General features: G+C 42.9%; 1 protein-coding gene across 1 annotated transcript; it reads right to left on the bottom strand.

Annotated features, from left to right (window-relative positions):
• Positions 1–974: 974 nt before the first annotated feature.
• Positions 975–8,976, bottom strand: Noto (notochord homeobox). Its single transcript, XM_047522125.1, has 3 exons — positions 8,565–8,976; positions 3,105–3,319; positions 975–1,136 (listed from the first exon to the last, which is right to left on the bottom strand). The coding sequence occupies exons 1-3, from the start codon at positions 8,974–8,976 to the stop codon at positions 975–977; spliced, it is 789 nt and encodes a 262-aa protein (XP_047378081.1).
• Between the last annotated feature and the right edge of the window lie 6,627 nt (positions 8,977–15,603).

The following is a 15,603-nucleotide window of genomic DNA, read 5'->3' as shown; positions in this document are numbered from 1 at the left end:
AACCCCAGGAATGGATCTAAGCTACAGAAATCAGCTCTGAAGATGCTGGTGACTGTCTTTAAGGGAGTAGGCTCAGTTGGCTTCTTAGAGGAAAACAGAGCAGATCCTTGGGACGGAAAGGGAGCCATGAGTCAGTAACATGAAGGGGGAACACATTAACTATCCTTCAAAAATAAGCCAACTTTATGACAAAATGGAACCAAATTTCTGTATTCTACATAAAGATGGGGAGAGGGTTGAGGCAGGGAGCAGGAAGTCAGGGTAGCATAATCCTCCAAAGGAGGCAACTGGGCAGTGGTAATAGTTCAGACAAAACAGGAAAACTTTGGGAAACTGAGAAGTGAGCCAGGCAGTCTACCTTTCCATCCTCCTTGCTCTCAATTTCACTATCTCTGGTGGGGAAATCCAGACACTGATTCAAAGAAGACTCTTTTCTACAGTCAGGCCAGGAAAAAACTGATTAATTCCTGGGAAGCCAGGGCTCCTGCAGATATCACTCTCCCCATCCCCTGCCATTCTACCTCCCAGTGCCAGGGAGGCCTATAAGCCTTAACACTTACCACCGGTCCTGACACATTGTAAGTGCTTCACAGACATCATCCCACTTCTGTTTTTTTGTTTTTTGGTTTTTAGTGCTGGGAATTGAACCCAGGGCCTTATGCTTGTGAGACAAGCACTCTACTGACTTGAGCTATATCCCCAGCCCTCATCCCACCTCTTTAAAAACGAGTTATGCAGATGAAGAATATAGGCTTAGAAGTTCAGTAATTGGCCAAGGATATAGCTGATGACCAAAGTTTGTGCTCCTGACCATTACATTATTACAGCTCCCAGGGGTTGATACAGCACAGGAGACCCCTGTAAGACAGTTCATATTATCTGTTGCCCTCTGGCCCTGAGAGGTTCTTCATTGAGATAAGGGCAGGAAGATCCAGGAAGACCAAACAGCACAGGTTGGGTCTCTGTCCCAGTTCTCAACTGTTCACTCCTGACTCCACATCTTCACTCTGGATGCTGCTGTCAGAACTGCTGGAGGGCTCGTCCAGGGATGTGGACACACTGCCAGACTTGGCTGGCAGTTTCAGCTTTTGCTGCTTCTGATATTTGACCCTGCGATTTTGGAACCAGATCCTCACCTGTAATTGGGATCAATGAGCTGACATCAGAATGTGACTAACAGGTCCTTTTGTTCCCCTAGTCCCAGAGTTCCCAACTTGGTGTCTGGCCAAAATTTGTTCCTCCTGCCAAGGGAAGCATCTCCTCCAAAATTCCCTTTACTATAATCCCACTCACAATTCATCCATATGAACCAGCTCCTATAATGTGCTAGACACCATCCTAAGTGGTGGTGAGCAATAGAGGCATGGCCCCTGCCCTGTTGGAGCTCAAGGATCAAGTGTAACAAATCAGAATATATATAAACACAAATGGGGGTAAAGCAGGGATTTGGGCTGGGGAAGTGTTCCTGAGGACTCAACACTAAGGCTTAGAGAATGAGAGGTCAGCCTGGTAGGGACAGAGAGGAACAGACCAGGTGGAGAGGGAGACACTCTATAGGAAGGATCTGAATTGGCACCAAACTTGGAGTGTTTGAGGGCCAGAAAGAAGGAAAATGTGGCTGCTAATAAGAGGGGAAAGAAAAGGGAGAGGAAGTGGGAGAAGTTGGTGGAGGGGTCAGAGAGCCCAGGACCTATGAGGGCCACAGGGAAAGAGTGTCACCTTTGAGGTTTTTAATTGGGACATGACATAGTCCTGTTTGCATCTTAAGTGAATTGCACATTAGTGAGCTGCTGTGTAAAGAACAGATGAAGGCAGAAGCAGGGAGAGTTTGGAGGCTATTACTGTGATCCGGTGAGAACTGGGATATAAACTAGGGGCAGAGAAGTAGTTCCATCTGCATTTTGAAGGTAGAGGTGACAAGCTAGCTGATGGTTGGAAGTAGGGGAGAAGGAGGACTCTAGGATGAATTAGTGTTTTGAGCAACTGGATGAATGGAGGGGCCTGGATGAATGTGAAAAGAAATAAATTTGAGGGGGAAAATCAAGAATTGAGGTTCAGACTTGTGAAGTTTGTATTGCCTACCCTTAAAACATCTAAGTGGAAATGTCAAGAAGGTAGATGTACCAGTCAGCAGAGAAGACTGGGCAGAGTATACAAATTTTGGGAGTCATTTGCTTAGAGATGGTATTTAAAACTATGGGAATAGATGAGAACAGCTGGCAAGAGATTTTGAGGTTCCAAAGGGAAGAGCAGCCTGAAAAGGAGACACAAATGGCCAGAGAGCAGGATGAGAACCAAGTGTGTGGTGTCTAGAAATTAAGAGAAGAATGTGTTAGCTAGGCTCCATGGTGCCATTCCTGTAATCCAAGCAGCTTTGGAGCCTGAGGCAGGAGGATCATGAGTTCAAAGTCAGCCTAAGCAACTCAGTGATACCCTAAGCAACTCAGTGAGACCCTGTCTCCAAATAAAATACAAAAAGAGTTGGGGATGTGGCTCAGTGGATAATTGCCCCAGAGTTCAAACCCTGGTACCAAAGAGAGAGACAGAGAAGAATGTATTTCAGTAAAGGAAGGAGTGGCCACTGTAGTAAGGGCTGCTGAGTGGTGGAGTAAGTTGAGGAAGGAAAGCATCTGTTTTGGGCAACATGAAGGTCATCAGAGACCTTGCTGAGAACTTTTGTTGGAATGGGAGGGAAGTAGTCATACTGGAATGAGTCAGAGTGAAAGGGAAGGGACATGGAGACAGTGGATGTAGCAAGTTCATGAGAAATTTGCTTGTGAAAGGAGCAGAGAAATGGCACAATAGCTGGAGGGGAATATGGGAGTCAAGGGAATTTTAAAATTATTTTTTAATAGTTAGTCTCTTGACAATGCCTACTTAATTTTTCAGATAGCACCTTAGCATAGAACACTTTATCAAAGTTTTAGATTTACACTGTATGTTGTTCCCACAATGGGAACTATTTTTCTCATTACATAGGAAGTGAGTAAAAATTTAGGAACTGTCTCCCAACAACCTGGCACAAAGATGATCCATGTCTTCCTCTCACTCTCCACTTAAGGCAGAGGTGGTATCTGTCCCCGGATGCAGGCCAAGCATCCCACCTGATTCTCTGTAAGGTGGAGCCGGGCTGCCAGCTGGGCTCTCTTCTTCCCCACCAGATTGTGCTGTTTTGCAAACACTTTCTCCAGCTCTTCCAGCTGCTCCAAGTTAAACATAGTTCGAACTCTCTTTTGGTGTCTCTCGGTGTCCTGAAGGTCCTCACTAGGGGTCCAGTGGGGAGAGCCCCAGAGGCCTGGGCAGTGAACCAGCTCCAAACCTAAAGAGCAACCCGAAGCAGAGGAGAGTCAGCCAGTAGCCACCTGCCCACCCATCTTGGAGGGGAGAGAACAGACACATGGTTTAAACCCTGCCTCCCCCTTGGCCAGTAACAGGGCAAGAAGACAGAGTAGGAAGAAATTATGTGAAACAACCCAAAACAAATGAGAAAGAAAGAACAGTGAAATGCAACTCCTTTATCTTCTATTCGTTCTCTGCCAGGTGGCTTAAATTCTGACCCCTAATAGGAATTACCAAACTCCTCCCTCCTCATTTTCCTTTCTTTCCTTGTCTGCTTTGGAAAACTCCAGGGGATGGGTAGAGATGGGATCTCCAAAGTATCGCCCTTTTCATTCATTCAAGAAAGACCTTTCTTTAAACACAGGGAATGCTGTAGTCATGGAACTCACATCTTAGAAACAGGGAAACACAGTAAATAAGTAAAGCATTTTATGACAGATAGCAGTGAGTGCTAAAAAGTGGTAAGTGGAGAAGCAGGGACAGGGTGAGTGTGTATGCCTGGGGGAGGGGTAGTTTGCATCTTTAGAAATGGTTGCCATCCAACTGTGTTGACATGTTGAACAGGGCCAACTATGTACAGTTTGTTCTTTGCACAGATACCCAGCTGAGAGGGTAAGTGGGTGTGAAAATCTATCCATTCTCTGAAGGCCAATTTTTGCCCCCAATAAGGTGCTATGTCTGCCTGAAGGCAGTGATGCCCTTTTCGAAGGGACACAAAAGTTTAATTCAGCTCATCAAGCTGTGGGAGTGGAGGTGCATCTTGCAGGGAGCAGTACCTGACTCAGGGCGTGAGAGGATGAAGGAGAGAGCTGTTGACCTCTCTAAGAGGGAATATTCTGGGTAGAGAAATGCTCAGTGTAGTGCTAAGGCCACTCAGCCTCCATGAATCTTGGAGAGGCCTCAGGGCTAGCAGTCAGATTGCCCCAGTGAAGGGATTGGAACTGGTGTCCCAGCTACCCAGGATTCCAACCACTGGGCCTACCCAGTTTACCACATGCCTGCATGAGATAAGACCAAAAGATCAGGAAAAGCCCAACCGGCATGCAGCCTGATGTGCCTAGTCTCTTCTGCCTTGTTTCAAAATCTGAAGTAGTACAGCCCTTTGAGAAAAATTAGACTGGCATGTGTTCCTCAAAAACTGTACTGGAATCTTAGTTTCTGTCACCAGTTACCAACTATACGGACTTAAACAAGTCCAATGTACCTCTGTGAGCTTTGATTTCCTTATATGTAAATGGTGATAATAATCTGTACTTTTACGATGTCACAAGGTGCTTAGTGCTGGTCAGGTTAGAGCAAAAAGAAGAGTCAATGCCCATTAAAAAAAACAAAAAAAAAACCTTAACAACACAATAGACAATGCAGTGGGGGAAGGGGTGGACTATTTCCAGATGAATTAGTTCCAGATCTGGGAAAATAAGCCAGAACAATAGCTCATGGCATGCACCAAGAAAATTCCAAATAGAACAAATATTTAAATGTAAAAAGTATATCCATGCCATGGTGCAGTGGCACATGCATAATCATAGTGATCTTCAGGAAGATCCAAGTTAGAAGCCAACCTGGGAAAGTTAGCAAGAGCCTGTCTCAAAATAAAACCTTAATAAAGAGCTGGGAATATAGCTCAGTGGTAGAGTACCCTGGGTTCAATCCCCAGTACAAAATTTCTATTCTCTATCTCTATCTATATACTATAGACAACACAATCTATATCTATATACCTATAGATAGATAGAGATAGATAGAGATACAGATATATCTCCACAAAAATCTAGAAGAAACCAGGGGAGGAATATTTTATGTCCTGGAGTTGAGAAGTTCTTTCCTAATATGATATGAGACACAGAACTCATTTATGAAGAGATTAACAGCTGGGCATGGTGGCACATGCCTGTAGTCCCAGCTACTTCCTGACTTCAGCTGAGGTAGGAAGACCACAAGTTCAAGGCCATCCTAGGTACCTTACTGAGACCCTGTCTCAAAGTAAATTATAAAAAGGCTCAATGGCAGAGCACTCTGGATTTAATCTGCAGTACTGCATCCTGGCATGGTGGCACACAGCTATAATCCCAGTGACTTAGAAGGGCAGTCTCAGCAATTTAGCAAGGCCCTAAGCAAATTAGTGAGACCCTATTTCAAAATAAAAAAAGGGCTGGGAATATGGCTCAGTGGTTAAATGCCTCTGGGTTCAATCCCCAGTATCAAAATAAATAAATAAATAATAAAATCCCTAGTATTTCAAAAAAGAAAAAAAAAGTGAAAAAATTAAATTCAAATACTTATTCACAGTATTCATTCAAATACTTAAAAATGAAAAATTTCTATATGACAAAAACATAAACCGTAATCAAAGTGAAAAGGCCAATAAACTGAGAAAATATTTATATCTCTTTACAGTAAATGGGTTAATTTTCCCAGTATGAAAGGAGCTATAGCTGGTGTACATGGAGTTGTACATCTGTAATCCCAGCAATTTTGGAGCTGAGACAGGAGAATAGGAAGTTTGAGGTCAGCCTCAGAAACTTAGTGAGGCCAAAAAAAAAAAAAAGAAACTTAGTGAGGCCATGTCTCAAAATAAATCATAAAATAACAACAACAACAACAACAACAACAATAATAATAAAGATCTGGAGATGTTACTTAGTGATAGAGTGACCCTGGGTTCAATTCCCAGTACAGAGAGCTGGGGCAGCTCCAAATGGATTGTTATAAATGTTCAATTTTGCTGGGGGCAGTGGCGCATGCCTGTAATTCCAGTGGTTCAGGAGGATGAAGCAGGAGGATCATGAGTTCAAAGCCAGCCTCAGTAATTTAGTGAGGCCCTGAGCAACTCAGTGAGACCCTGTTTCTAAATAAAATACAAAAAGAGCTGGGGATGTGGCTCAGTGGTTAAGTGTCCCTGGGTTCAATCCCTGGTACCAAAATAAGTAAATAAATAAATAAAAATGTCCAATTAGAAAAATGGGCAAAGTACATGAATGGACAGGTCACAGAAAAGGAAATACAGATGGCTATTAAACATAAAAAAAAAAACTCGATCTAAAAGAAACCTACTACTTTGATGTCCTAAAACAAAAGCTGCTAAAAGTCTTAGGGAGACCAACTGAGGAGTAAAGCTGACTGATTGGCATGTGCTTGTAAAAGCCCTGAAGAGCCCACTTGACCATGGCTTGAACGCAGCTCTTCTCTAGTTGCTTTGTAGGAGCAACAAGGCCTTTGAGAGAAGAAATGGTTAAAAACCTAAGCAATTTCTCCTTTTGCAAGTTGGTGAAAACAAGTTCATCCAGGGAGTTTATCTTTTCAAGTATCATATTTACTCTGGGAAACCTTGTTTTCCCATGTTTTGGAGCATTCTGGGTTTTATTTAAAACTGGTTAAAATAAGTGTTATTTCCAGGCAAAAAAAAAAAGACTTTTTTTGATTTGGTTTGAGGGTAAGAAGGAGAGCAAAAACTGCTCATTTAATTTAATAATTATGTTCAGCCAATGATGAAGTATATGTTATTAGACAGCAATATCACTAATAAGTTTTCAGTTGTCTGAAATTAATTGCAAACATCAGTACAATACTCTCTAGTTATGGTAAAGATGTCTTAAGATGAATGGCTCACATTTTGGTGCAGTATTTGACATTCAAAACAAAATGTTACGACAATAAACAAAATGACAAAAATGCTCAGTCTCATTTATATTAGAGAAAGGTATGTTGAGCCATTTTTTCCTTCTATCACATTGGCTCCGTTTCCAAAGTTGAATAACACTGCACTGGTGATGTGGTGGAGAAAGGGGGCACTCTTACACTTAGCTGGTGGGAATGAAAAGGGGAAGCAAGACTTATGAAGAGCAATCTGGCAAAACCTCATGAGCACATACCCTTCAACCCAACAATTCCAACTGTACTTGAATATCTTATGTGCAGATTATTCATTGCAGCACTATATATAATAGCAAATGATAAGAAACAATCAATTGGGCCTGATCAATTATCTTACATTCTTACAGTGAACTACTCTGTGGTTGTAAAAGGAGCTCTTTGTAGACAGGACATGCCTCTCCAAGATATATGATCAAGTGAAAAGAATAAGGTGCAGAGCAGTGTGTGTGGTATGAACAGTTGTACACACTAAGGTACTTTAATATGCACAACTACCTCCAGAATTAAGTGGCTAGGGGACAAGAAGGGGAAGAGGAAACTCCTTGGGATACATTTTGAAGTTTGGATTGTGTGAATGTAATATACATGGAAAAACCAACTTGAAAATTAGACAACTGGAAGATGAATAACAAACTGCAATTCCACCTTCTGGCGTGTGGAGAGTTAGTGAAGGGTGACTTGGAGGGATGGGCAGGCTCCCAGTTACAGCGTGTGAATCTGAATGGACTTGGAAATCCAGATGTTAATGCTCTGCTGAAAGGGGGTTGAGGACAAGCAAGATGAGGAGTATCCCAGGAGTAGGAACCAGGTAAAACTGTGCTATCATGATCTTGTCATGAGTTAATGAGGCTTAACCAATTTTACTCCTGTTTTCTTCATGGGGACATGGGGACGCATGAAACAGGCGTCCCAAATGGCAAATACGCACTCTGGATAATCCTACAGGAGAGTGTTACCTCAATAGTTAAATTCCCACTGGCATTACGTGCTGTGTCACAGATCCTCTTAGGTACTATTCTAAGAGCTATAAGCAGGCAGGCTCACAGAGGCAAAGCGTGGTGTCCAGGTTCCCCTAGATGTGAGTAGCAGGGACCATGTTGGAATCTGCCAACTAACGGGTCCCGCTGAACAGCATTACCCATAGCATCCCCCTCTCGGTACAAAGTCTAGGTCTCTGGATTTGGGACCAACCAGTTTTGGTGAAGCGTCTGCACCACTAAGTGTTACCCAAAGCGGGTGTGGGGCAGAATCCGGAACAAGGAGATCCGGAGGAGGCCTGGGTCTTCTTACACCTCCAGCACTGGGCTACTGACTCAGTCTCTGGATGACCAGCACCTCCCGCTCCCTCCTCAGCGGCCCGCGTGGAAAACCTCGCGTCCGGGTCTTTCTTAGCGAGACCCTGTCTCAAGCATTGGTTTCCACAGCAAGGTCAACGGTCGTAGGGCCCCTTCCCACTCCAGCCGTTTGTAATTCTCAAACTCAGTTACTTGTCTACTCCAGGGTCGTCGGTTGAGGTCTCCACTCTCCATCCCCTGACCATTAATCCGCACCGGCGCTCGGTCCCGCCGTACCTGTGACGCCGAGGCCCTGGAAGCCGCAGAAGTGAGCCCCGCGCAGCACAGCCGGCTGCGGGCATAGCCGGTAGACACCCACACTCAGGTAGGCGGGCAGCCGAGTTGCGGGGCACGCCCAGGGCAGAACCGGGGTGGGAGGCTGAGAGGGAGCGGTCCAGAGGCCCAGGGCCGCACAGGAAGGGACTGGCGGAGGGGAGGTCGCCTGCGCGCGAGGGTCAGGCCTCGCCAGGATGGCTTCTACAGAGAAAGAGGACTCGAGGCGACCGGTAGAGCAGGGCGCGCCTGGGCCCTCCACACAGCGAGAGAGCGCGGGTGACGCGGGAACCCGAGAGCTGCCCTCACGCAGCGGCTGGACCTGAGCGCCCAAGCCAGTCTGCAGCGGGCGGCCTAGCTGCCCCGGGCTGGGCATGGCTTGACCCTTGCCGGGACGGGAGCGGAAGGGTAGCAAGGGACGTCTGAGGCTGTGAGGGAGCGCGAGGCGAGTGAGAAGACCCTACACTAGGGGACCTGCGAGACTCGCCCTGGAACTAGAACCCCAGCTGTCGGTGAGAGCTCTTAAACTTAGCGGGGCGGGACGGGGCGGGACGGGGCGGGGCGGGGACCCGGGCGGGGACCCGCCCTTCTCCCCCACCCCTGGACAAGCTGGAGAGGTCTCCTAAATCCGTGCGTACCGGGCTGCACCCCACCCGGGGTGAAGCAAGGTGGGCACAGCCTCAGAACTGTGCTCTCTTCCTCCCATCTTATTTAAAACTGCCCTCCCGCCCGGCACGGTGGCGGCGCACGTCTGTAATCCCAGAGGCACGGGAGGCGCAGGCAGGATGATTGCAAATTCGAGGCCAACTTGGGCAATTTAGCAAGAACCTGTCTCAAAAATAAATATATGAAAAGGCCTGGGGATGTGGCTCAGCTGTAGAGCGCCTCTGGGTGCAATTCCCGGTACTGCTACTACTACTACTAATAATAATAATAAATAAATTAAAGTGCCCACTTTGGTGCCGCTGGGGGAAGGACCTTGAGCTCACTGTGATTTTCTGGTCGTCTTAGGCTCACAGTCTTTGCTCCTGGATCATGAAATCTGGGATGGCCTCTTCCCGCAGCCCTGTTGGGGCGGAGCGGTGATCTGAGCAGAATGAGGCAGTACCTGCCTATCACAGTCTCCACTAATCCGTCTTTGAAGCAGAAGAATGAGCTAGATTCACCTATGACTGTTTTTTTTTTTTTTTTTTTTTTTTTTGTTGTTGTTTTTAAGAGCGAAGGTTTATTTTGGCTTACTGTTTTACTGTTTTGGAGTTTTTGTCTGTTTGTTTTTATGACCGTGCATTTTAAAAATGTAAATAATTTATAGACACAGCAAAAAGTAAATTTACCACCCTGTCCCCAGACGCTTGAAGACACCATAGTGATTACCAATTTCTTTTAGCTCTTTCCAGGATTCCATCCCCCCCAAAACACACACACACACACACATACACACTGGGGATTGAATCCATGGGTGCTCTGCCATTGAGCCATATCCCCAGTTCTTTTTGGTTTTTTATTTTGAGACTCAGCCTCGCAAAGTTGCTGAGGCTGGCCTCAAACTTACCTCCTGCTTCAGTCTCCTGAATTGCTGGGATTACAGCTGTGCACCACCATGCCTGTCTTTCTAGGAATTTTCTGTGCCTGCACCAGATAGGTCCTCATGGGAAAGATTTTTTATGTGTTCAAAAAGATGTAGAAGTGGGAGACACCCACAAAAAATTTAAATACACAATTCAGAGTATTGTAACGATTTTGGTTAAGAAATACTAATTCGTTGCCAATGCGTGGGTGTTGACTGCCTTATATGGGTGTCGGGTTCCTCTCTGCCACGTCCTTCTATCTATTATCCAAAAAATTTATCTACTCAATGAACACACGAGAGCCAATACTCCTTTTGTGAGAGAGGGTGTGAGGGTCCCGCCATACCAACTCTGGCCTCTTTACAACAACCGAGTTGCTGGACTCTCCTTTATTTATAATATGCAGGTAAAGGGGTGCAAGGACCTGGAGGCACTCCTTCTGTGATGAACAGGATAGAGTGGAGTTAGGGGAGCCATCCTCTTAGGGAGAAAATTCCAGGAGACTGGGAACCACTCCCACTCAGTGCCAAATACTTCCCTGCAGTTCCTAGAAGCCTGGTATGTGCATCACATGGCTCAACCTAGTCTGATTCTGCTAAATAAGGATGGTTTCCCACATTTGGGTATGACCCATATGCATTATATGGGTACAGGGCAGGCATTGGCACCATCATTTATAACTGTTGTCCTTAGGCAAGTTACCAGTTAGTTTGTATTTCTTACCTGTAAAATGGATAATAAGGTCACCTTGTGTTGCAGTGAAGATTCAATGACTGAGTAACACTTAGTATTGGCCTGGTGCATGGTGAGCCGCAGGCTCTGATTGTGGGGCTCCTAGGGATTCCTGATTCCCAAGCTCCCATTGCATTCTATCTTGTTACATTGATACGTACAATGAAAACTACTCGATCATATTGTCAAAAATGTCCTTAAAAGGTTCATCTGTTGAAGGCTTGGTCCCCAATGCAGCGGTGTTTAAAAATAGGGCTTTTGGGAAGTACTTGAATCATGAGAACTCTGATCTTATCAGTGGACTGATCCATTGATAAGTTCATAATTGAATGGACTATTGGGAGGTTGTGGAAACTGTAGGAGGTGGAGCCTAGTTGGAGAAAATAAGTCACTGGGGGAGTGCCCTGGAAGGATATATCTTGTCCCTGGTTTGCTCTCCACCCCCTTCACCAATGTCGTGGAGTGAGCAGGTCTGTTCCATCACACCCTTTCTGGCTAGGATTATTTGGGATGCAAACATGCCTCTTCTGTTTGGCCAGGTAAGGGTCAGAGGAAACTTTCACCCCTTTCAGCAAATACCATTTGCCTTCCATCCTGCAAGCAGCCTGGGAAATGAGGGGCGAGTGGCAGGACGGTCCCAGCTCCAAGCTTACTGTGTTCCAATCAGGGGGCGCTGGGTCAGAGAGGAGTAAATAGAGCAAGAGAAGTTAACTACAAATTGGGAAATGGGCACAGTACCACATACTTGTAATCCTGGCAGCTCTGGAGGCTGAGAAAAGAGGATTATAAATTCAAGGCCAGCCTGGGCAATTTAGCAAGATAGTAACTTAAAATAAAAAAATAAAAGAGGCTGGTGTTGTAGCTTAGTGTTAGAGCACCCCTCAATATGACCCCCACCATGCCCCACTCAAAAAAGAGAGAGGAGAGAGAGAAAGTTAATTACAGCCTTGGTTCAAATCTGCCTAGTATGTGGCTTAATTTACGTTTATTTGAAGACTTTGTGGTGAGCATCTTTTCATATGCTTATCATCACTTGAACATTATCTTTTTTGTGAAGTGCCTGTTCCAGTGATTTGCTTATTTTTGTATTAGGTCCCTAACTTTTATTTTTATTTATTTATTGATTAGTTTTCCCTAGGGATTGGTTCAATCCCTAGATTGAACCCAGGGGTGCTCTACTATCAAGCTTCTTACTAAGTTTGTTCTTTTTTTTTTCTTTCCTTCTTTTCCTTCCTTCCTTCCTTCCTTCCTTCCTTCCTTCCTTCCTTCCTTCCTTCCTTCCTTCTTTCCTTCCTTCTTTCTTTTTGAGACAATTCACTAACTTGCTGAGGCCAACCTGGAACTGCCTCAGCCTCCTGATTAACTCAAGCAAAACACGTCTGTGCCCCAAAAGACAGTGAAGGTGTCTGAACTCTGGGATCACTGCAATCTGGGTCTGGAATACTGCAGAGTCATCTATGAGTTTGATTAGTTCTGGGGTTTGATGGACTAAAACAAGCATTATTTAGCATGTGAAGCCTGTACATACTTTACCTTCGCTCCTGGTCTCAGTCATTAGCAGTCCTGCATTAAGTTGTAGTAGTTTTGCTTTTGACTTTAATTTCTTGATTTGGGAAAACCAAGACATCCCCTGTCCTACCCCCTGATACTCAGGATCAATCACTTCAGTCATTACAGTAATCCTTTTTGCTAATTCACTGACAGAAGAAGGTCAAAATAGCCAACGGTAGTCTTAACTTCCAATTAACTTCCAATTCAATGGAACCACTGCTCTTTCCCCTGTGTAAACAGTTCTCTCTTGGTAACTAATACCTCTAAAGAAGCAGAGCCCACAGTTTTAGAAGTAGAAAGCGAAAGTTTTTCTAGAGAAACATGCAGTACTCTATTGAGAGAATCTGTTCTCATTTCTACCCTCTTCCTGTTCCACAAATCTTGGTTTGAGATTTCTCTTAGTGCCATATGTTGGTTGCTGGTTTAGAGCACATCCTGCAGCCTGAAGGACATTACCCACTTCTGCAAGAAGTTGTCACCCAACTGGTGCCATAAACAAGTCATGAGGAACATGGTAAGACCAATGAACTCCATGAGCCTGAGCCCACTGCTGCATTTCATCTGCTGTGAAATAAATTCTTTGGTCAGAGCATTGCTGAGTAGAAAGCCATGACAGTAAACAAGGCATTCTATAAGCTCACAGATGGTAGCTTTGGCAGAAGACAAATCTATGTCACAGGAAATGGATTTTCCAATGAGAACAAAGCACCACCTCTTTCTATGTAACCATCCAGCCACCAAATGGATGGTTGACTTCCTCATTGGAAGGTCAGTGTTTATCCCAGCTGTTGGGAGATTTGGGTACTCAGCAGTACTATAGCCAGACTGGTCTTGGTAAATGGGTATTCATGTTACTATGCCCATGCCTACCCTCTATCCCTCCACCATGGCCACATTTTTCATGAGCCCTTTAGAGTAATGTAGGGACCCTGCTTGAGCTGAATATGTCTGTTATGAGTTGAAACCACCATGATTGCCCCTGAGTGACCTTGGCCTATTTCCAATTGCTACCACCCTGCAGAGTTTCCCAGCATACTACAAACAAAACAAAACAAAACAAAACACCATTAAAATGGTAGATGGAGTTTTATGACAGCTCCTGCACTGTTAAATGTTAGTGTGGGATAAATCAGGTGATTCCTCTGAATTAACTTTTGTCCTGACCATTATAGAAACCCTCTCTGTTTGACCCAAATTGTGGGGATCCATTGGTCTTATTGCCACCCTTCTGTCAATAAGTCCCCAATAATTTGCACACTGGGTAATCCTCAATCTGTCTCTTTCTTCACTTTTATGGCACTTCGTGGTCAGGTCTTTTATAGCATATTTTTCCAAAACAAGTAGCTACATCTATTTTGTCTTTTTTTGGGGGGGGATTAAGGGAATTTTTAATATATGACAAGTAATTTCAAAAGTATGAGTACATATGGACAAAGCTTAGTAATTTAGGATTTACTTTTGTAAGAGCATGACAAATATTAAATGTTATATTTGCATTTTGAAAATTGTAACATAAATATAAAACACAAAACATCCAACGTTAACACTAATATACCACACCCAAGTTGGATTTAGATACTGAGCATTTTATATTTTATAGTAAGAAATTCTCTGTTTTGTTAATGCTTATAGTATATACTACAATTCCTGCCAAAATCTTCATGAAATTTAAAAGGCTGATATTAAACGTAGTTATTTCTTTTCTTGAACATTCTAAAACATGCCAGTTTGGATTAACCTTCAAATTTTCAGGGCAAAAAAGATATACAAATAGAGTATATATTTTAACACAGAATAATCTGTTTACAATTATGACAAAAATACCTTCAATTTTCAGACATTAAAAAAAAACCTAAGCAAATAAAAGGTATTTTGGGTCAAGTTATTTCTTAGTACAAATAATATATAATGTCAATCAGTTTTTCAGTCAACAGCATTAAAACATTTGCCATTATTAATTGTTAAACAATGCATTTACATGATGAAATAAGATATGACATCTTACAGAAACAAAAAACCTCAAAACTATTCCAACTCCTAAAGTAAGAAATAAGAAATCTACAAATTAAAAAATTTAAAATGTTTCTTGGAAAATTTTTTTGCCTTACTTGTACTCTCAAATTCACTTGAACTGCTTGACATATATAGTTTAATACTTAAGAAGACTGTAGCTAAATTATTTAATAATATTTATAGAATGTTACCTCTCTGGGTAGACATGTTTCACACAATAGTTCTTAATTAAGAAGAAATCACTTGATAGTTTTAATTGCAACTTGTGATTGACTGATAAATGGATTAACAATCTATTCAGTAATTTAGACCAATACAAGGAATAATCTGATAAATGCTCACTGTGCAATTCTGTCAACTGGTAAAGCCAAGAATCTGACAGATATTTCACTCAGTTGGATTACATGTTTCCATGTGTGTTATGGATCAACAAAAATAGGTATACAATATCAAGCTTTTTCCTGTATCTTTTTTTTTTTAAGAGCAGTTCAATGATTTGGGGTGGAGGGTGTTGGTTAGTACAATACAGAAAACATACAGGAAAAGTATAAAATGGCACTTAACACCAATGCCAGTTCTTATCTCATTAGGGCAATAACTAAGGATATTACTAATTTTTGTGTTATTTGCTTTTCTTTAGAACATAAATCAAATCATTAACTTGAACTTGAGGTATATACATAATACATACACAACCTTAAGCAAAATACTTTTTTTCTTAAGTAACATGACATTTAAAATATTGGAAACGGTGTCTGTGCTGATTTGTATTTTGACTTAGTGGAACAAGAAGAGAACAACATTCAATTTAGAAGGGGTATACTGGTAATAAAGCTCTCAAAGTTCAAAGCATCTTCCTCTCCCTTTGTACTTACCACAGGCTATATATTGTCCTGAGAGGATTCATTGAGAAAAATTTCAATCGAAGCTTTAATAAAGTACTTTGGAAGGAACTAATGAGAAAGCAAATTGGAAGGTGAGATTTCATCTTGTTTTCAAATAAGTGGTCCTAATTTTTCTTATAGAAAAAAATTGAAATCAGTTTATTATAAATATATCTAAACCATTAATTTTTGCATCTTTCAGGTAAAGTCCAGCACTTTGTTTACACAAAGTCTATGAGAAGAGGTCAGTAAAGA

Source organism: Sciurus carolinensis, chromosome 13 (genome assembly GCF_902686445.1).
Source record: "Sciurus carolinensis chromosome 13, mSciCar1.2, whole genome shotgun sequence".
Taxonomy (NCBI): Eukaryota; Metazoa; Chordata; class Mammalia; order Rodentia; family Sciuridae; genus Sciurus; species Sciurus carolinensis.
Note: the sequence above shows the minus strand (reverse complement) of the source record. Positions and strands in the feature narration are given on the sequence as shown.